At 39.0% G+C, this 23,056-nt stretch overlaps 1 protein-coding gene across 2 annotated transcripts in view; it reads right to left on the minus strand.

Annotated features, from left to right (window-relative positions):
• Positions 1 to 23,056, minus strand: part of UBR1 (ubiquitin protein ligase E3 component n-recognin 1) — a 155,177-nt gene that overhangs the window by 20,269 nt on the left and 111,852 nt on the right. For both annotated transcript variants that reach the window (XM_015142047.3, XM_015142046.3), the window contains 7 exons: positions 22,532 to 22,622; positions 21,308 to 21,456; positions 17,728 to 17,783; positions 16,737 to 16,833; positions 10,736 to 10,803; positions 9,585 to 9,735; positions 3,701 to 3,788 (listed from right to left, as the gene is read on the minus strand). In XM_015142047.3, the coding sequence (XP_014997533.1) occupies positions 3,701 to 3,788; positions 9,585 to 9,735; positions 10,736 to 10,803; positions 16,737 to 16,833; positions 17,728 to 17,783; positions 21,308 to 21,456; positions 22,532 to 22,622 (700 nt within the window). The remainder of the gene's footprint in view (positions 1 to 3,700; positions 3,789 to 9,584; positions 9,736 to 10,735; positions 10,804 to 16,736; positions 16,834 to 17,727; positions 17,784 to 21,307; positions 21,457 to 22,531; positions 22,623 to 23,056) is intronic.

Raw genomic sequence — 23,056 nt, forward strand, 5'->3', positions numbered from 1 at the left:
GTGATCCGCTTGCCTCAGCCTCCCAAAGTGCTGGGATTACAGGTGTGAGTCACCATGCTCAACTAGTTTTTTTTTTGTTTTTGTTTTTGTTTTTTTTTAGTAGAGACAAGGTCTCACTATCTTGCTCAGGCTGATCTCGAACTCCTGGGCTCAAGCAATCCGACTACCTCAGTCTCCCAAAGTGCTGAGATTATGAGTATAAGCCACCATGACTGGCCTAAAATATAGTCTTCAACATAAAACTTAAAGGTAACTAAAGCTTCCTTTTTTTGGTTTGTTTATATTAAAACCTTGTAAAGAAATGTGGAGAAAAAAAATTTATCAATAACTAACCAAAGCAACTTGTTAGCTAAAACGAAATTAATCATTTCCTAGTTTCTATATTAAGATTGACTAATGATGTGTATGGCAGTTAAACTATTCTGTATGATACTGTAAAGCGAACCTTATGTAAATTATGAACTTGAGTGAATCATAATGTATTAATATTGGTTAGTCAATTGTAACAAATGGTACCTCCCTAATGCAAGGTATTAATAATACAGGAACTGGTGGGTGGAGGGAGCAAATGGTGACTTTTTTTTTTTTTTTTTGAGACGGAGTCTCGCTTTGTCGCCTGGGCTGAAGTGCAGTGGCCGGATCTCAGCTCACTGCAAGCTCCACCTCCTGGGTTTACGCCATTCTCCTGCCTCAGCCTCCCGAGTAGCTGGGACTACAGGCGCCCGCCAACTCACCCGACTGACTAGTTTTTTGTATTTTTTAGTAGAGACGGAGTTTCACCGTGTTAGCCAGGATGGTCTCGATCTCCTGACCTCGTGATCCACCCATCTCGGCCTCCCAAAGTGCTGGGATTACAGGCTTGAGCCACCGCGCCCGGCCAAATGGTGACTTTTTATACTTTCTGCTCAATTTTTCTGTAAACTTAAAATGCCTCTAAAAAACAAAATCTATTAACTTAAAAAAAAATAAAAAAGACTGGTAAAGATGACTGATGAAGGGAACTTGGCAGCAGATGTAGTTCAGCAGAGTACGCCCATCGTACTCCTACTATAACCTCTACACAAAGGTTAAATACACATAAGATTTTAACTATATATTATGAATATATGTATAAATTATATATGTATTACATAACTATGTTATACAATATATGTACATATTGTATGTTATGTATGTATTACATGCATATTAAAATACAAATGCCAGTGTATTTTCCATATTACTCATAAGAACCTTAACCTGTAACTACATGCAAGCACTGAGTGCATCAATTGTATGGATCACTGTAAAAGGACAACCTATTTTCCATTTTCTACATTTATTTTAATTCTAAATACTCCTTTTGTTAAAATCCAATCATCTTTTGGCTATGCTTCCAGACCAGTTTACAAAAGTAAAGATGTGTTGACTTATTTCAGTCTCAGAAACAAGTGGGTAGCTGTTATTCCAACCTACTATCTTTTAGTTCAAAGTAAAATCATCAAAATGAGTTTTCTTCACTGTAAGCCTATCCTGTAGCAAACAAAGTCATGCTAAAAGCCCTTAACAGAATTTTTTTTTTTTTTTTTTTAATAGAGAGACAGGGTCTTGTTATGTTACCCAGGGTGGTCTCAAACTCCTGGGCTCAAGTGATCCTCCTGCCTTGGCCTCTAAAAGTGTTTGGATTACATGCATGAACCATTGCACCTAGCTTCATAACTGATTATTATTATTATTTTTATTATACTTTAAGTTCTGGGATACGTGTGCAGAATGTGCAGGTTTGTTACATAGGTATACATGTGCCATGGTAGTGGTTTGCTAGTACCCATCAACCCGTCATCTACATTAGGTATTTTTCCTAATGCTATCCCTCCCCTTTTCCAACAGCCCCTGACAGGCCCTGGTGTGTGATGTTCCCCTCCCTGTGCCCATGTGTTCTCACTGTTCAACTCCTACTTATGAGTGAGAACATGCGGCATTTGGCTTTCTGTTCCTGTGTTAGTTTGCTGAGAATGATGGTTTCCAGCTTCATCCATGTCCCTGCAAAAGACATGAATTCATTCTTTTTTATGGCTGCATAGTATTCCATGGTGTGTATGTGCCACATTTTCTTTATCCACTCTAACACTGATAGGCATTTGGGTTGGTTCCAAGTCTTTGCTATTGTGAATGGTGCTGCAATAAACATGTGTGCATGTGTCTTTACAGCAGCATGATTTATAATCTTTTGGGTATATACCTAGTAATGGGATTGCTGGGTCAAAGGGTATTTCTAGTTATAGATCCTTGAGGAATCACCACACTGTCTTCCACAATGGTTGAATTAATTTACACTCCCACCAAGAGTGTAAAAGTGTTCCCATTTCTCCACACCCTCTCCAGCATCTATTGTTTCCTGACTTTTTAATGATCGCCATTCTAACTGGTGTGAAATGGTATCTCATTGAGGTTTTGATTTTCATTTCTCTAATGACCAGTGATGATGAGCTTTTTTGTGTTTGTTGGCCACATAAATGTCTTCTTTTGAAAAGTGTCTGTTCATATCCTTCACCCACTTTCTGATAGAGTTGTTTGTTTTTTTCTTGTAAATTTGTTTAGGTTACTTGTAGATTCTGGGTATTAGCCCTTTGTCAGACGGATAGATTGCAAAAATTTTTTCCTGTTCTGTAGGTTGCCTGTTCACTCTGATGATAGTTTCTTTTGCTGTGCAGTGGCTCTGTAGTTTAATTAGATCCCATTTGTCCATTTTGGCTTTTGTTGCAATTGCTTTTGGTGTTTTAGTGACGAAGTCTTTGCCCATGCCTATGTCTTGAATGGCCCAAAAACTCCCAAAGCTGATAAGCAACTTCAGCAAAGTCTCAGGATACGAAATCAATGTGCAAAAATCACAAGCATTCCTATCCACCAATAATAGACAAACAGGGAGCCAAATCATGAGCAAACTCCCATTCACAATTGCTACAAACAGAATACCTAGGAATACAACTTACAAGCAATGTGAAGGACTTCTTCAAGGAGAACTACAAACCACTGCTCAAGGAAATAAGAGAGTACACAAACAAATGGAAAAACATTCCATGTTCATAGATAGGAAGAATCAATATCGTGAAAATAGCCGTACTGCTCAAAGTAATTTATAGATTCAATGCCATCCCCATCAAGCTACCATTGACTTTCTTCACAGAATCAGAAAAAACTACTTTAAATTTCATATGGAACCAAAAAAGAGCCTGTATAGCCAAGACAATCCTAAGCAAAAAGAACAAAGCTGGAGGTATCACGCTACCTGACTTCAAACTATACTACAAGGCCACAGTAACCAAAAGAGCATGGTACTGGTACAAAACAGATATATAGACCAATGGAACAGAACAGAGGCCTCAGAAATAACACCACACACCTACAACCAACTGATCTTTGACAAACCTAACAAAAACAAGCAATGGGCAAAGGATTCCCTATTTAATAAATGGTGTTGTCTAGCCATATGCAGAAAACTGAAACTAGACCCCTTCCTTACACTTTATACAAAAATTAACTCAGGATGGATTAAAGATTTAAATGTAAGACCTAAAACCATAAAAACCTCAGAAGACGACCTAGGGAATAACTGATTATTTTTAAACTAGAATTTAAATGATTCAAGTGTTACACTGCCAAACAACTGAACAAGAAATGGAATTACTACAATAGACTGAACTAATGGATTTTCACTCACCCACTTGTATATTGAGAAATTTCTGCAAAAAAAGAAGATGCGGAATGAGCCTCTTCACTGTCTTCTTGAACCTGAGCAAGGGGTACGCCTGAAAAAGAAATTCTGCAAGATGAATTATGTATTTGCTATTCAGTTTATAAATTATACTTTAATTTCATGGTTCCAAGATAAACAATGTAGATTCATTCAACTGAGGTTTTTACTTTTTTTTTTTTTTTTTTTTTGAGACAGAGTTTCGCTCTTGTTGCCCAGGCTGGAGTGCAATGGCACGATCTTGGCTCACTGCAACCTCCGCCTTCTGGATTTAAGCAATTCTCCTGCCTCAGCCTTCAGAGTAGCTGGGAACTACAGGCATGTGCCACCATGCCCAGCTAATTTTGTATTTTTAATAGGCATGGGGTTTCACCATGTTGGTCAGGCTGGTCTTGAACTCCTGACCTCAAGTGATCCACCCGCCTCGTTCTTCCAAAGTGCTGGAATTACAAGCATGAGCCACTGTGCCCAGCCCCACCTGCTTTTAATCTAAGTAGCTGATGCTGAATATTAAAGTTGTTAGGTAAACTTTATCTATATATTAGCTGGAGAAACAAACAGGGCAGAATCACTGAACATGGATGTTTAATATTTACTTGCTAAACATGTAAATACTTCATCATAATATGACCATGGAAATAAATTGTTATCAACCTGCTTTGGTTTCCTAGGAATCTTAGGCAGCAGATAGAAATTCAACCTCTAGAAAGGGAAGTAGGTGTCTGTCCTGCCTTCATGCTCAAGCAAAGGGTCCCATAAAGGGAACTTTGTGAGATTATTTTCCTCCATCAACCTATCCTTAAGAAGGACCATCCTAAACCTTTCCAGCAACTGTCAACTCTCCCACTTACATTAAGGCTCTGGATAAGCTACATAAGTTCCCTGAATTTCAGAATTACTGTATTAAAATTGATATAGAAATGTCTACCTTGTAGTTTGCTGAGAGGTATAGTTATAGCACATTTGAGTATTGCTCTGTTGTTTTAAAAATGCTTTTGTTTATGTATTAATTCATCTGGAAGGTCACGATTCAAGTTGCCCTCAGTAATTTTATCATATCTTGAATGAATACTGCTAGTCCTTTTCATTTTCCAAATAACATCTCTTTATTCCTATACTTTTAAAAAACACATCATGAATTCATACTGATTTTTTCAATTCAAATGTAAAAGTTCAATAATTCTAAGGGATTCTTTATAAATTTGAGGTAAACTTTACATGCAATTAAATGCACAAATATCAAGTGCTCTATTTGATCATGAGTTGGACAAATGCATACACCCATAAGATTTTTATTTTTTAGTTAATACACTTTATTTTTTAAGAGAAGTTTTAGATTCACAGCAAAATTGAGCAGAAAGTACAGAGGATTCCCTCTGTCTCTCTGCACATACAACATCCCCCACCTATCAACATTCGGCACCAGTGTTGTACGCTTGTTGTAATCAATGAGCCTACATTGCCACATCATTATCACCCAAAGTCCACAGTTTACATTAGGGTTCATTCTTGGTGTTTACATTCTATGAGTTTGGACAGATGTGTAATAATGACACGTATGCACCGCTGTAGTATTTTTCAGAACAGTTTTACTGCCTTAAAAGTCCTCTATGCTGTGCCTATTCAGCTCTCCCCCAACACCCTTACCCCTGGCAATCACTAATCTTTTTACTGACTCTATAGTTTTGCCTTCTCTAGAGTGTCATATCATTGGATTAATATAGTATACAACCTTTACAAATTGAGTTATTTTAGCTAGTCATAGGCATTTAAGTTTTGTCTATCTTTTCATCTTGATAACTCATTTGTTTTTTTATTTTTTTTATTTTTTTGAGATGGAGTCTCGTTCTGTCACCCAGGCTGGAGTGCAGTGGCGCAGTCTTGGCTTACTGCAACCTCCGCCTCCTGGGTTCCAGCAGTTTTCCTGCTTCAGCCTCCTGAATAGCTGGGATTACAGATGTGCACCACCATGCCCAGCTAATTTTTGTATTTATTTAGTGGAGATGGGATTTCACCATGTTGGCCAGGCTAGTCTTGAATTCCTGATCTTAGGTGATCCACCCATCTTGGCCTCCCAAAGTGCTGAGATTACAGGTATAAATCACTGTGCCCGGCCGATAACTCATTTCTTTTTAGCACTGAATAATATTTCCACTCTCTGGATATACTGTAATTTATTTATCCACTCACCTATTGAAGGATGTCTTGGTTGCTTCCAAGTTTTGGCAATTATGAATAAAGCTGCTATAAACATCCTTGTGCACAGTTTTGTGTGAACTTCAGTTTTCAATTCATTTGGGTAAATACAAGAAGCATGACTGCTGGATCACATGGTAAGAGTATATTTAGTTTTAGTTTTGTGAGAAACTGTCAAGCTGTCTTCCAAAGTGACTGTACCATTTTGCATCCCCATCAGCAACAAATGAGAGTTCCTGTTGCTCCACATACTTGCCAGCATTTGGTGGTGTCAGTGTTTTAGATTTTGGCAATTCTAATAGGTGTATAGTGGTATCTCATTGTTTTAACTTGCAATTCCCTAATGGCATATAGATGTTGAACATTACGATCACTTATCATCTGTACATCTTCTGTGGTGAGGTGTCTTTTCAAGTGTTTTGGCCACTTTATTTTTTAGAGATGGGATCTTGCTATGTTGCCCAGAGTAGTCTCAAATTCCCGGGCTCAAGCAATCTTCCTACCTTGGCCACCTAAAGCGTTGGGATTACAGGCATGAGCTATCGCACCTGGCTCACTGCCCTGTTTTTTTTTTTTTTTGTTTGTTTGTTTGTTTGAGACCAAGTCTCATTCCGTTGCCAGGCTGGAGTGCAGTGGCATGATATCAGCTCACTGCAATCTATGCCTCCTGGGTTCAACTGATTCTTATCTCTCAGCTTCTCAAGTAGCTGGGACTACAGGTGTGCACACCACACCAGGCTAATTTTGGTATTTTTAGTACAGACAGGTATTCATCATGTTGCTCAGGGTGGTCTCAGATTGCTGGCTGAAGTGATCTGCCCACCTTGGCCTCCCAAAGTGCTGGGATTACAGGCGTAAACCACGGCACCCAGCCTCATTGCCCATTTTAAAATTGGGTAGTTTGTTTTCTTACTGTTGAATGTTAAGAATTCTTTGTATACTTTGGATAACAGTCCTTCATCAGAAGTGTTTTTTGCAATACTTTTTCCCAGACTGTGGCTTGTCTCTCATTCTCTTGACATTGTCTTTCAGTGCGTAAGTTTTTAATTTTATTGTAATGAAGTCCAGCCTATCAATTATTTCTCTCACAGATTATGCCTTTGGTTTTATATCTAAAAAGTCATCTCCATACTTAAGGTCATCTAGGTTTTCTCCTATGTTATCTTGTAGGAGTTTTATAGTTTTGCATTTTACATTTAGGTCTATGATCTTTTTGAATTAATTTTTGTGAAGGGTGTAAAGTCTGTGTCTAGATTCATTTTATTGGACATGTATGTCTACTTGTTCCAACACCATTTGCTGAAAAGACTGCCTTTGATCCTTTGCTCAAATGTCAAAGATCAGTTGACTACATTTATGTGGGTCTGTATCTGGGCTCTCTTTTATATTTTATTGATCTATTTGTCTAATCTTTTGCCAACCACACTCTTTATTACTGTAGCTTTATAGTAAGTCTTAAGGTTGGGTAGTATCTGCCCCTCAACTTTCTTCTCCTCCAATACTGAGCTGGCTATTCTAGGACTTTTGTCTTTCCATATAAACTTTATTTATTTATGTACTTGTTTGTTTACTTATTACTTACTTTCTGATTGACTGGGTCTTGCTCTGTTGCCTGGCCTGGACTGCAGTGGTGCAATCCCAGCTCACTGAAGTCTTGACTTCCTGGGCTACAGCAATCCTTCCACATCAGCCTCCCAAATGGCTGGGACTATAGGCGTGTGCCACCATGCCCAGCAAATTTTCTTACTTTTTCTTAGAGACAGAGTCTCACTATGTTGCCCAGGCTCAAACTCCTCCCAAAGGGCTGTGATTACAGGCATGAGCCACTGGGCATGGCTCACATAAACTTTAGAATCAGTTTGTTGATATCCACAATAATAACCTGCATGGATTTTCATCGGGAGGCTGGAGTACAGTGGCATGATCTCGGCTCACTGCAACCTCCGCCTCCTGGGTTAAAGTGATTCTCCTGCCTCAGCCTCCCGATTAGCTGGGATTACAGATGCCTGCCACCACGCCAGTTGATTTTTGTATTTTTAGTAGAGGCAGGATTTCACAATGTTGGTCAGGCTGGTCTCGAACTCCTGACCTCAGGTGATCTGCCTGCCTCAGCCAAAGAGCTGGGATTATAGGCGTAAGTCACCACCCGGCCTCTATTGTCTCTTTTATAAAACACATAAGCAAAAATGTATATAAACACATATATTCATAAAATACCCTACAGAAAAATGCTATGCTATAACCACTATTCTGTACCTCACTTTTTTAACTTATTGCATCATAAAGATCAATTCATATCAGATCTTGTTCACTACTTTTTAAAACTGCATAGAATTACATTATATGGTACATCATAGGTAATTCAACGAACCCCCATTGATGGACAGCTCAATTATTTGTTTTTTTGATATCCCAAAAATAACACAATAAATAATGTTGTGCTTGCATCATTTCCTATTTTTGCCGGTAAAGCTTTGGGATAAATTCCTAGAAATGAAGTCGGTGTACCACAGGGTAAATGCACATGTACTTTTGCCATATTTTATTCTGACATCACTTTAATTATGTTCGTCCTCTAGATTATCTGAATCTTCAGTAGCCCTTATTGGTCACCGGTATCCAGGATCAGATTTTGCTTTGGGTTTTTTTCCTTCTTTTTTAAAGAGATGAGGTCTTGTTCTGTTGCCCAGACTGGAGTGCCATGGTGCAATCACAGCTCTCTGCAGCCTCAAACTCCTGGGCTCAAGTGATCCTCCCACCTCAGACTCTCAAGTAGCAGGGACTACAGACGCCCACCAGCATGCCCAGCTAACAACAACAACAAAAAAATCTGTAGAGATGGGGTCTCACCATCTTGCGCAAGCTGGTCTTGAACTCCTGAGCTTAAGGGATCCTCCTGCCTTGGCCTCCCAAAGTACTGGGATTACAGGCATGAACCACTGCATCCAGCCCCCAGACTTTGCTTCCTATTAAAACCCAGACTCTAAAAGAACAACTGTATCATCATTCCATAATGTTGTATTACTCATGTATCTTCAAATGAACATTAATTCAAAAGACATTTCATGAGTGTTTACTGGGTTTAACAAAGGTTACTAGATACTTGCAGCTTTAAAGGGAAGATGTTGAAATTTCATTGTTTCCTATTATCAAGAAACTTACACTGAGGACAAAGGAGCAGAGAGAGAGAGAAGAAACAGGGAAAGGAGCAGAACAACAATAAGATATAACCACAAATAACTATAAAACAAGATACTAATGATAAATGCTACAAGGGGAAGAAAGTACTATCATTTTAGCTGAAGGAATTAAGAATGGTTTTAGGGACCTCCTTATCAAAAGGTTGAAAAACTCATGTAGGGACAGACCTCGAGGACGAGGAATTTGAAAAAGACGGAAAAGCAGGTTCAAGTGGTCTCCCTGCATATCTGCAGAGCAGTTGCTAATTAGGTAGTTTCACCTAATTATCTTTTTCACAGCTTATTCTACCTTTCCTTGCTTAAATAGTATCCATTAAAAAACAGATGAATAATCATTCAATGAAAAACGTAACACAGAACCTAGAAATACATTATATAATCACAAACACAATTAATTCTGCCAGTAAAGCATGGCAAAATGTTATTCACAGTCAATACCCAGATGAAAACCTTACCTGTGTCTATTGTAAGTAGTATCTGAAGCATGTGTGCCATGGTGATCAAATGGAAGAGATAAAGGTGGTTATAGGAAGAACTAACTGAAGAAGGCTGCAGATCGACAGTTTCATCCCAATACAAGGATGGGAATGCTAACACAGCACCCACCTGTGACAGAAAAATGGACATCAACATGGGTAATGATAAAAGACTAACATAAATTAATGTCATAACTAAATGTGAAGGGCATCAGATGCTACACTGTTTGTGTGTGTGTTTTTTAATAAACACCATATTTTTCTTATTCAATAGAATATCTTAGAATGTAATGTACCATAAATGGAGGACGATGGTCACCACCAAATAGGTTATCCCTTTGCTGTGTCTATTTATTGTAGTTCTAGGTAGTGGTTCTGAACTCTGACTCAGAAGATTCAACATTACAGGAGTTCTTAAAACAATACTGACACAGAGGCCCCACCCTAGTCTAACCAAATGAAAATCTCTTGGGGTAGGGTCCAGTTAATAGCATTCTTTTCAAAGTCCCTCAGGAGATTCTAAAAGACAGTCAGGGTTGATGACCACTGGGTAGAGGCCTAGATAATGAGGGATGAGGATGCTGGCTAACCCTGCATCCATAAACTCCATGCTCCCAATCTCAATACTGTTTTCTCTACAGAACTTGGTTTGAAGGAATGAGATCATCAGAGGAATGGAAAATCTCTGCAAAAAACTAAGGGCAGTTGCCATCCATCCATAGGTGTTTTGAGGAAGCCTAGATACACCCATGATCTGTTCCTTATCATCAAATAATGATTTTAAGAGAGCTCACACAGTTATTGACTGTATATCATGTATACAACTTAAGAAAAAGGCCAGAAGGGGAGCATAATATGAATTAGAAAAGGCTTGTCTGTACAGACACCCACTAATGTAATCAACCAGGAAAAGACCTATTACAAATTCAAGTGCTTTTTTTTTTTTTTTAAATGAATTTGATGGTCTCCATCAAATCTGTACCTATGTAAACAGAATGGACAGGAGAGACCAAACTTTATAGATTAAACACCAATAATTTATAATCTTGAACAAAGAGCATTAATTTGAATGAGGAAAGTACAAGAAATTATCAACATGAGTGACTTAAACAAAATTACTGAACACTTACCAAAACATGAAACAGATCTATAGACAGAAGGCATGGTGTATCTTCTGATTTTAGGTTAGGAAGAACAACTAAAACAAACAAAAAGTTAATGTAATTCAGTCAGTAAGATAGCAATGTAGTTAAATAAAATGCAAGCTAAAAACACCTAAACCAAACATGTAACAGGGTTATAAAACACAGAAACTAATAAGTCACACCTTTGAGATATGGAAACTATAATGAGACAAACTGAACTGAGAAAAGGCTGCTAGAAAGACTTGGATACAGTTTAAGCATTGAAAGGTAAAATCTAGGTGGAAAAGGCACATGAAATAGGACAACTGAAATATAGAGATTGTTAAAGAAATATTTGTTGAATGAATGAGAAGAGTTACTTTTATACAATGTTACCTCTATCACTTGTTTTCTCTGACTTCCATTTCTAAGTGTTCTGTGATACATAATATGTGAACAAAATTGGGGTTGTGGAGTGGAAAGAACATGCAAAACAGAGTAGGTGAAATGAGGACGGAGAAGATCCTCCTGAACAAAATTAGAGAATGGTTTATGTAGATTGGTCATCTGGAGGAAATGCAAATGACTCAAAAGCTACTATCTTTCCAATCTGGTCCATGCCTAAGGAAAAGCTGTAATTCCAAAAGTGAGAGCAAGAGTGGCAAAGAAGTGAAATTGAGAAGTCAGGACAAGAGGAATGGTTTTGTTTATATAAAAATGAGGGAATGAATTACTGTAGGTCTAGGTATTGGTTCTGAACTCCGGCTCAGAAGATTCAACATTACATAAATAAAGCTGTTATTTTTAAAAATGAGGAAGAGAAGACTCCTCAGACTAAATTTCTTTCTTTTTTTTTTCTTTTTTTTGAGATGGAGTCTTGCTCTCTCACCCAGGCAGGAGTGCAGTGGCATGATGTCGGCTCACTGTAACCTCCGCCTCCCAGGTTCAAGCGATTCTTGTGTCTCAGCCTCCCGAGTAGCTGGGATTGCAGGCATGTGCCACCATGCCTTTTTTTTTTTTTTTTTTTTTTGAGATGGAGTCTCGCTTTATCACCAGGCTGGAGTGCAGTGGTACAATCTTGGCTTACTGGAATCTCTGCCTCCCGGGTTCAAGCAATCCTCCTGCCCCAGCCTGCCGGGTAGCTGGGACCACAGGCGCGTGCCACCATGCCCAGCTAATTTTTATATTTTTAGTAGAGACAGGGTTTCACCATGTTGGCCAGGATGGTCTCGATCTCTTGACCTCATGATCCGCCCGCCTTGGCCTCCCAAAATGCTGGGATTATAGGCATGAGCCACCGTGCCCGACCAATTGTTTCTATTTTTTTTTTTTTTTTTTTTTTTTAGTAGAGACAGGGTTTCACAATGTTGACCAGGCTCGAACTTCTGACCTCAGGTGATCTACCTGCCTCGGTCCCCCAAAGTACTGGCATTACAAGTATGAGCCACCGTGCCTGGCCATGTGACTAGATCAATTTCTTAACCTCAAATCCCGAGATTCTAAACAAAAAGCATAAAGGTTAAGATCAGGGGCTTTGAAGTCAGACTAAAACGGCTTCCAGTACTCGTTGTGACTATTGGTCATAGGCAAGTGACAGGTGACTTAAGTTCTCTTAAGTTTACACGCAGTATATACAAGTTTGTTGGGAGGTTCATTAACATATTAATTTATTATTTGTGTATTTTATTTTGAGATGGAATCTCACTCTGTTCCCTAGGCTGGAGTATAGTGGCATGATCTCGGCTCACTACAACCTCTGCCTCTTAGGTTCAAGCAATCATCCTGCCTCAGCCTCCCAAGTAGCTGAAATTACAAGCACCTGCCACAATGCCCAGCTAATTTTTTTATTTTTTATTTTTAGTAGAGATGGGGTTTTGCCACGTTGGCCAGGCTGGTCTTGAACTCCTGGCCTTAAGAGGTCCACCTGCCTCGGCTTCTCAAAGTGCTGGGATTACAGGTGTGAGCCACGCTCCAGGCCAACATATGAATTTAAAGCACTTGTCCAAGCTTGGCATATGTAACCCCTCAATAAAAGTTATTACTACTGGCTACATAAAACAAACTAAAGTGATCACGGGGCTCTGACGTTAACTAGCTATGTGACTTCGACAAGTTATTTGCTGTTTCTAGGTCCCATCTCCTCAAATTATCTTTTAGTAATATTTCTGATATTTCAGTTAGCATGTCTATGATACTACCTGTCTTATTTTTTTCCTCAATGTTACAGCTTACTCAAAATATTTAAATCATTCCTGATCCCTTGTCCTAATTTCCATCATCTTTTCAGCCAAAAGAATACTCTTTGTGTCATCAAATTTTTCTTACAGGCAGTTTTAAAATGATTTTTCTTTTCCTGATTGCTAAAAATATTTAAAATTCTTTTGAAATCAAAAGTCAATTTTGGTAAGCATATTTTCATTTTATCTATGGGTTAAGCCAAGCCTTTATGCACAATTAAACACCTCGGCAAAGTTTACATGATACAGTGGGAAAATAATGGGCTTTATGGTCAGGTCTGGGTTTAAATATTAGTTCTACTTCTTATTAGTTTTATTACCATGGGCAAGTCATGTAACTTCCCTGTGCCTCAGTTTTCTCATTGTAAATCGGGAGAATAATTTCCTTGAAGGATGGTGACTAGAAATGAGATTTTATTTAAAAATTCTAGTACAAGTCATAGCACATGGCAGTGAGCATTGTATGTCCTATATATCTATCCATCAATCCATCCATTTAGAGATAAAGTCTCTCTCTGTTGCCCAGGCTGGAGTGCACAGTACGATCATGGCTTACTGCAACCTTGACCTGGGTGCAAGTGATACTCCTGACTCAGCCTCCCGAGTAGCCAGGACTGCAGGTGTGCACCACCACACCCTACTAAGTTTTTTGTGGAGACGGAGTTTCACCATGTTGCCCAGGCTGGTCTCGAACTCCTGAGCTCAACTGATCTGCTCACCTTGGCTTCCTAAAGTTCTGGGATTACAGGTGTAAGCCATTGCACCCGACCTGTCCTACTGCTATTGCAGCAATCAACATACTAAAACAATACTCATCACTTTACGTAGAAAATAGCTCCTATTCTGAACTTCCTTATTTCTCTCAATTTTTTTGCTATTCATTTTAGTTCAAAATCTTGCCCCTGACCCAGCCCACACCAATGTCTTCCCTAATTCCTGCTACCACATTCAGATGCATATGTTACCTCTAATTTTTCCCTCCTTCAATCCAACCTATTCAATATCAAATTAAGCTCAGAATACCATTGTCCAAAACATTTCAAAAAATTCCAGTTACCTAAAGAATAAAGTTCAAACTTATGGCTGGGGCATTTAAGTCACTGTAATTTTATTTAAAAAAAACTTCATGCTTCTCTATCTGTAGATGCCATTACTCCTATCAAACCTGTCTACCTGAACATATCACATACTTTCCTACCTCCTCAGTGTTTGTTCAAATGCACCCTGTGTCTTCTGGAATGCAGCTTCTGTTCCTCTCAATTTATCTATTGTGTGTACTCCCTTCAAGGCTCAATTCAAATCCTACCCTGTTAGAGGAGATAACAGCAGAGTCCCAAAGTGATTTCTTCCTTGTCTCAATTTTTTTTTTTTCCTTTTTTGAGATGGAGTCTCGTTCTGTCACCCAGGCTGGAGTGCAGTGGCGTGATCTCGGCTCATTGTAAGCTCTACCTCCTGGGTTCACGCCATTCTCCTGCCTCAGCCTCCCAAGTAGCTGGGACTACAGGCGCCTGCCACCATGCCTGGCTAATTTTTTGTATTTTTAGTAGAGACGGGGTTTCACCGTGTTAGCCAGGATGGTCTCGATCTCCTGACCTCGTGATCTGCCGCACCCAGCCACTTGTCTCAATTTTTGAAGTGTGTATTAGTGAAGCACATATCTGGCATTTGGCTATTTTATGTTTGTTTTTAGAGAGGTTCTGCTTCTTTAATTCAATCATAAGCATTAAAATGGCAAGGAACATATCTGATAGCCCTAACATCTTACAAATAAAAATGCTCCTCTAATAAATGTTCCTATGAAAAACTTTAATATATAGGCATAAAGCTATACTACAGAAATTCCTCCAGTATTGCTAATTAGAGATTATACACCATCATTTTAGTCTCTCCCATCTGTGATAATGTTAGTCTCGTTCGGTGCTTTTTTTGAGACAAGGTCTCACTATACTGCCTACACTGGTGTCAAACTCCTGGGCTTAAGGGATCCGCCCCCTCAGGCTCCTGAGTAGCTGGGATTATAGGTATGTGCTACCATGCTGGGCAATAAGCTGTTTTAAACATTGTAAATCCCATAATGTGTAATAAGTGCAAAAACAGTGAAACTATTTGTAAGAATTAGTAAGTATCTAAATAATGACTGAAATGAAAGAGATACCAAAAAAGTAAAATACAAAAACAAAATAGTGATATGCAAATAGGATAAACTGTTCAACAGAAAGAGGTCCTAAAAACAAAGACAGGCACATGTGACATATGGAAGGTTCTGGGCCTGTGCAACTGACCAAGAAGAGAAAAAAGTAAGTGAAAGAAGGGAAAACTTTTATGTGTGTGACTAGGGGAACGGTATCAACATTAGATTTCTATTAGCATGAAGCCAATTCAGGAGACACCTGGAAGTCAATTTGAAAATATAAAAGCTAAGCATGGCAGACGTTCTAACAAAACTTGAGTGGCAGCCTTGGGAGGAGTTGTGGAATCTCCACATCAACAGGATGAGCAGAGAGCTGCTCGGAAGAGCTCCCTAAGAAGCTTGTGGGGATTGACAAGGAAAAACACTATTGGCTTCAATAGATTTTCAAGGTAAAGAAGTAGGTCTATTTTGCTGGGGGAAAAAAAAATGTCTGCTAGTTTAGCTACAAGAAAATTATGCCTGGCTTTAAAGCTTAAAAATCTGAATAACTCTTATTTGTCAGAAATATATCTGGGAAGTGCATGCTGAAACTACCCTACTCATGACAATTGGGACTTATGAACAAATAGATTTACAAACAACTCTCTTTAAGGCTGGTCTCTTTGGGTACAGAGGAGCTTACACTAGACTTCAAATGCCCAGATGGAAATGCAGATAACCAAAAGGAAAGCAAAATCATTCTAATGCTATGTAATGACTTATCCTTCACTTTATTTTTATACTAATTGAGATCACCATATGAGCTCTTAGTAAATTTCTAACTTGTCAGAATCTGAGAAGATTAGCTGTTATAGCCAGCCTGTCAAAGAAATGGGCATGGAACTGAGTTCTGAGATTACTGAATGTAGCATTTCCATTATTTCATAAGAATTTGACCCACAAACAAAATTAAACATATTTTAAAATGATCTATCCACATCATTGCTCCCTTTTCTAATTGGATTGGGGATACATGGATGTTAGTTGTTGTAGACATTGGTTCAATAACCTAGGTAGGTAGAAGAAACATAAGTTGAAAATATTTGGAAAATACAGATTTTAAAAATAAGGTCATGAAGGCTGGGAGTGGTGGCTCACACCTGTAATCCCAGCACTTTGAGAGGTGGAGGCAGGCGAATCACCAGAGGACACGAATTCAAGACCAGTCTGGCCAACATGGTGAAACTCCATCTCTGCTAAAAAAAAAAAAAAAAAAAAAATACAAAAATTGGCTGGGCGTGGTTGTGGACGCCTGTAATCCCAGCTACTCAGAGAGCTGAGGAAGGAAAGGAGAATCACTTGAACACGTGAGGTGGAGGTTGCAGTGAGCTGAGATCGCGCCATTGCTCTCCAGCCTCAGTAACAAGAGCGAAACTCCCTCTCAAAAATAATAATAATAATAAGATCACAAGTTTTACAGAGGCAGCTACGTGTTTATCTGTTTTTTTGCATGACTTCTGTAGGTGGTAAAATTTCATTACTGAGAGCTCAAAATTATTGTAGCATGTGTTGTTTCCTAATGAAATACACTGCCAGAAATGCAATAGAAAAAGACATAAAAATAATACAATACATAATAATAGTTCAGAGAAGACTCTACCTGATAGAAGACGAAGCAGATGTTTCTGTATCAAGACCTGAGGACAGGTAATCCTCTGTGCAACTGCAAACTGCATTAATGCTTTCAGACCATTATGCTAGATTGTAAAAGAGAGGGAAGATAAAAAGATGAGGAAAGATGAGAGACCTAACTCATTCACTTAAGAGTTTGGTAAAAACCAACTCTAGTTTGTCGGAATTAGCTGCAGACTCATTATATACCTTATATCATTGCAAATAAATTACGATATTCTTAATACCTGTACAAGGTTTTATGGCCTTGCTAAATTTCTAACAGATTTTCTGATAAAAAAGTGGTATTAAAGCTATAATTATTTTAATTCTCATGTAAAAAGTATTCATCTTCCCCAGAGCTGAGCACACTGTGGACCAAAAGTCTTCTAGTCTTCTGTGCCAGGTGTCAGAAAAATAAGAGGGAAATGGGAAGCAAGGGATGGCAACCTCAGTTACCCCTTTTGTTTCCCCAGGGCTACTCCGCATATTTCTTTAGTACCGTTTTCCAGGGATCACTATGTTAAAAGGTTTAGGCCTGGGGCAGGAGTAGAGTCCTACAGTAGTGTCAGTATCTGCCCATCAAGGAGTCATGGCTTAATTTTATTTTTGAATTCAGTATGATGATTCATCCAGAGATAAGTCAGCATTAATACTCAATGTTATATAATGGTGCAAAATTAGTGAGAAGGAAAAATATAGAAAACATCAGGATTTTGAAGTGTAACAAAGGGAGAAAAAGTAATCATCACATGAAATCTCCGTATGAATTACACTTAACCTCTGAGATTGAGTAAGCTCTGTAAAGTGCATACACTATTCAGTTTCCTATAAGACTGAGGCAGCTCCTTTTCTCCCCTATAGAATTCTGCTAATTTTTACAGAAAAGGAGTAAAGATTTTTTTTTTTTAATAATAAACTGTGGGGGGAAAAAAAACAGCATGCCATGAGTTACATGTACCTTGTTGGAATATACATACCTGCCTATTTTGAAGTGCTCCAAACAAAGGTTTTCCTTCATCTCCCAACAGGTTTTCTCAAAGAATTAAAAAAACATAAAAATAATAAATCCTGAATAGTGCCATAATTATATACTGTACTTTTTATCAAATGTTCCTTAATTATATTTTTGATGAGATGATTTGCATTTTTCCCCTTCAAAGTCTTGTGTTTTAAGTCTTTGCTAAAATTTTCCAATTTCTGAGTGAGAGAATATTAGAGAATCAAATGCATATCATTTACAAATTACTAGCATAAAAAATAAAGTCCCTGCAGCAATCTTATAAAGAATGCTTGGGGGGAAAAAAGCAGCCTGGATTGTTTCTTCTCATTTCAGCATCTTTTTTATGCAAAAAATTCTAAAATAAGTAATTTATATATGTAATTATAGCCTATTTTGTTTAAAAATAATATGTAAGGCAGACATAAATAACTTCTTGCTCTTTTGGGCACAATTTTTTTTTTTTTTTTGAGACAGAGTTTCGCTCTTGTTGCCCAAGCTGGAGTGCAACGGCGCGATCTCGGCTCGCTGCAACCTCCGCCTTCTGGATTCAAGCGATTCTCCTGCCTCAGCTTCCTGAGTAGCTGGGATTACAGGTGTGCACCACTACGCTGGCTAAGTTTTTGTATTTTTAGTAGAAACAGGGTTTCAGCAAGTTAGCGGTGGTCTCGAATTTCTGACCTTAGGTGATCCGCCCACCTCAGCCTTCCAAAGTGCTCGGATTACAGGTGTGAGCCACTGCGCCCAACCTCGGGTACAATTTTAAAAGAATTAGAAAAGATCAATAGGAAAAAAAAGAAAATGAGACCAGGTGCGGTGGTTCATGCCTGTAATCCCCAGACTTTGGGTGACTGAGGCAGGAAGACTGCTTGAGCTCAGAAGTTCAAGACCAGCCTGGGTAACATGGAGAAACCCTATCTCTACAAAAAATACAAAAATTAGCTGTGGTGGTGCATGCCTGTGATCCCAACTGCTCGGGAGGCTGAGGTGGGAGGATCACCTGAGCCCGGGGAGGCTAAGGCTGCAGTGAGCTGTAACTGCGCCACTGCACTCCAGCCTGGACAACAAAGTGAGACCCTGTCTCAAAAAAAAAAAAAAAAGAGAGAAAGAAAAAGAGAAAATGAAAATACCAAAACCATGGATTTGTGTTTTGTTGTCCATGGTATTTATTTCTAAATTACTCTTATTTTCACTGATCCTTAGCAGCAGATATGAGTGTGGAAGCATTTTTTTTCATCTTTGCATAAACAGTAATTGAAAGGATGCTTTGTTTTGATTCCTCAACTATTATCCTATGCCAATGCATTCTGTACATGTCTCTCCATCCCCACAGGGACTGAGATAAGTTAGTTGCTTATGTACTAAGAATAAAGTACAGTATTATGCTTGCTTGATGGAAAAAGCACAATAGTGAACACAATATGATATTAATCAAATGGAATCCAATTACTAGATTATAGAACCACATATGAAAAGATTCAGCTCCATCAGCAGTGAATTTCTTATCTCCTTTATAACAGACTATGCCCCCTTTTTAATGTTCAAGGTCTAAATAGAAATTCTTGACTTCCTAATGCTTATCTTCCCCAAAATAGGAAAGTGTGAAATAGCTTCACTGAAAGTCTGAATAGACTTAACATGTCATGACTCCGAAGAATGCTTTACATTTCTTATCGATTTGTTCAGATTCTATTTTATATAAACCTCGCCTTTCCTATATCCCATTTGATTGAATCATAGCAAATATAAACTGATGTATTATCCTATACCCATAATTTAAGTCTAACAGGTTTGGAAGTGACTTTCCCCCCTCCCCCCAAGCACATCCACCCACGGTGGCTTTATTCAGTCACGTCCCCACCCCCACACCTCCCTCCACCAGGCAGACAGGTGGGAGGCCACACCACAGCAGCATCCAGGGACCACAGGCCAGCAAAGGGCCCCAACCCCAGGAAGACACAGTCCCCACCTGGAGTTTCCCTGGGCTGCCTCGGCCCCTGAGCCCACTCTGAGGATTTGTGCTTTGACTCTGACAGGAAGCAGGAGGAAGCCACCAGCCCACTGCCCCCCGGGTATCCTTGGAGGGCACACGGTGGAGTGGAGACCCCAGCTCCTGAGCGGCACTTCCTCAGCTCCCACGGCCCTGCATGGTGCTGGGCTCGACCCAAGATGCCCAAACGCAGAGTCTGGTCCTGACAGGGATGGTCACGGCCTAGCCACGGGGCGACTCTGCCCATCAGTCCCCCTGGGGCAGCGACTGGATCCCAGCAGGGGCAGAGCCGGGATGGGCCCTATGTGCCTAAGATCAATGTAGGCGGGGGCTCACTGGGCCAAACAATGAACTCACCCACAGGAGCCCTCTGAGGACACCAGTAGGGGGTCTGCTCAGGGCAGGCGCCCGTGGCCTGGAACCTGCCTTTTCCAAAGCACTGGAAGTGACTCTTAAACTCTATTAAGAAACTAATGATAGTATGTAGGAAGGTTTTGGGAAAAATTTGGCTTCATGCTATTTAATTCAAATTATAAGTGTCTTGTTACAAAAATATATTTAAATGAAGAAAATATAATGGACTCCATTAAAAACAATTACCAAAAATACATGTATTAGAAAGGGAAATCAAAGTTGGCTTGGATAAAGACAGGGAAGAATCACCATTCTTAATTTTTTCCATGTAATATTGGACCTTGTCCTTATAATGAACAAGTGCACTAACTTAAGAAATCTAAGTGATCCCTCACTGCTACATTTTCCTATGGGAAATTTTCAATACGGCAGAGAATTTGATAGTAGGCTTCCCTTTAGAGCTGGTTTCTGCCTGCTAATCTCTAAAACTGCCTCAGTCTTCCTTTCCCCTTTCTGTTCATTTTTGGGTAACTTTGGTTTCCCCTCAAGTCTTCTCTCAAAGGATAAAAGAAAGAAAAATTACTGAGCATTTCTGAGTTGTCTTTTTTCCTTGAACCTCTATAACTTAACATCATGCTGTTCCTTTAATATAGATACTAAAGCAATATATGTGTGTGAGTGTGTGAACATGCACACACTTTTTAGAGACCAGGTCTCACTCTGTTGCCCAGGCTGGAGTGCAGTGGTGTAACCATGACTCACTGAAGCCTCAAACTCCTGGGCTCAAATGATCTTCCCTCTTCCGCTTCCTGATTAGCTAGGATTACAGGTGCATACCACCATGCCTGACTAATTTTTTGTAGAGACAGTCTTGCTACGTTGCCCAGGCTGGTCTCAAACTCCTGGCTTCAAGTTATCCTCCCACCTCTGCCTCCCAAAGATCAGCCTCCCAGGCATAATCCACCATGCCCAGCTTTTTAAAAATATTTTTTTAAACTTATGTTTCATATGGCGACGATCATAGTTAAAAAGAGATCAATATAAAAAAATTATCAGACCAAATGGCATGAGCCACACAAATACACTGAAATACAAATAGTCGTCATACAAGTCTAATTATTCTGGCCCATCAGTGAAAAAAGGAATTTAAGAATGAATGATCAATGTTAATTCTGTCTCACTGAAACCTCCAAACCAGTTTTCTTATGAGCTTTACCAATTGCCTGGATAGTGAAAGCACAGGTGCTCCAGGTCAGCATAGGGACTCGAGGATCCGTTTCATCAGGAGGCACTTTCAATCCAATTCTATAAATTGTTGTGGCAAAGAGAATAACCATTTCCTTGATGCTATTTGAATATTTAATCCTATAAATAAAACAAGAAAATTTGTATGATTTAGTAAAAGGAGTTACTTAGTAGGACCTACTTAGTAAGAAGTCCAATTAAGTCCTGGAGCAATAGAAACAATTTAACCGCTTTCAACATAAGTAAACTGCTCTTTGCCAAAGTAGAGATTAGAGCCTCCGAAGATTTATTCAGCTGGAAAAAAATTGGAAGAGGAGAACTGTATTTTTTAAAGGTAGAGATATAGCTCTTATAAAATGGTAATGACCAACATAACTTCACTTCCTGTAAAAGATGCAGCAAATGCTCACAGCTAGAAGGGGTTCAGGTTCTAATTAAAAAACAGACTGAACACAGAAGGAATAAAATTCAGAGGAACAAATCTGACCTAACGAGTTTTGGTGCTTGGAAAAAGAACCAAAGAAGTACTTTTGTGTTGACAGATATGTGTATGTGTTTGTGTTGTGTATATGTGTGATAATACCATGTACCTAGAGTGATAATTTCCAGTTTTCTCAACTTCCACTTATAACAAGTATTTTCAGTAGCAATGGGATAGATAAACAGGGATCACAACTAGAAAAACTACCCTGGATACTCAGTATTAATGAAATAATAATACCTGATTTGGGTATATTACATCTCTCCAATAACCTAATGAGTGAGGTAGGACAGAAGGCCTCAATTTTACATACACAAAAAATGAACTGGTGGTGGCATGGAGTGACCTGAGACTTTTCAGAAAGTTGCAAAGCAAGTTAGATGTAATTTTAAACGAAGTCTCATAATTCTGGTCCTCTTGTAGGACCAGACAGAACTGGCATTTTTGGTCCTCTTGTAGGACCACAGAGAATTGGCATTTTTGTTGGTTAAAAATGTTACTCAGAGGTGTAGTTCGCCTTAATATACATTACTTTAACATATCAAACCACTTCATTTTGTTAATACAAATAAACAAAACAAACAGAGAAAGAAACAAGAAAATGGGATAAACTATTTTACAAATAAAAAAGGAAGGAAAGATGGAAGCCTACACTGTTTCCTACTCTTATTTCACAATCATTTACAAAGTTCTCTTAACTATTTAGATACTTACGAAGACTGAACACCAAAACTCAGGATGGAAGTGAACTCAAAAGTAGAATCTCCCATTCCTTGATTAAAGAAAACAGGAATTGGGTTTTCTCCTTATAAATTAAAAGGAAAAAGAAAGAAAAATCATGAATGAGTTTAGTCTGACATACAGTTTTCTAGCATTTATTTATTTGTTTTGACAGTCTCACTCTGTCACCCATGCTGGAGTACAGTGGCATGATCATCTGTAGCTCCAACCTCCCGGGCTCAAGCGATCCTCCCAAATAGCTGGGACTACAGGCAGGTGCCGCCATGACTGCCTAGTTTTTAAACCATTTTTTTGTAAAGATGGGATCTTCCTTTGCTGGCCAGGCTGATCTTGAACTCCTCAAGAGATCCTCCCACCTTGGCCTACCAAAGTGTTGGGATTACAGGTGTGAGCCACTGTGCCCAGGCTTTCTGGCTTTTTAATATTATACATGATCATTTTAGGAAACTCAGGATATGCTAATAAGCAATGAATAATTAACAAGTTTCTCCATCCAGA

The sequence above is a fragment of the Macaca mulatta genome, chromosome 7 (assembly GCF_049350105.2).
Source record: "Macaca mulatta isolate MMU2019108-1 chromosome 7, T2T-MMU8v2.0, whole genome shotgun sequence".
NCBI classification, from domain to species: Eukaryota; Metazoa; Chordata; class Mammalia; order Primates; family Cercopithecidae; genus Macaca; species Macaca mulatta.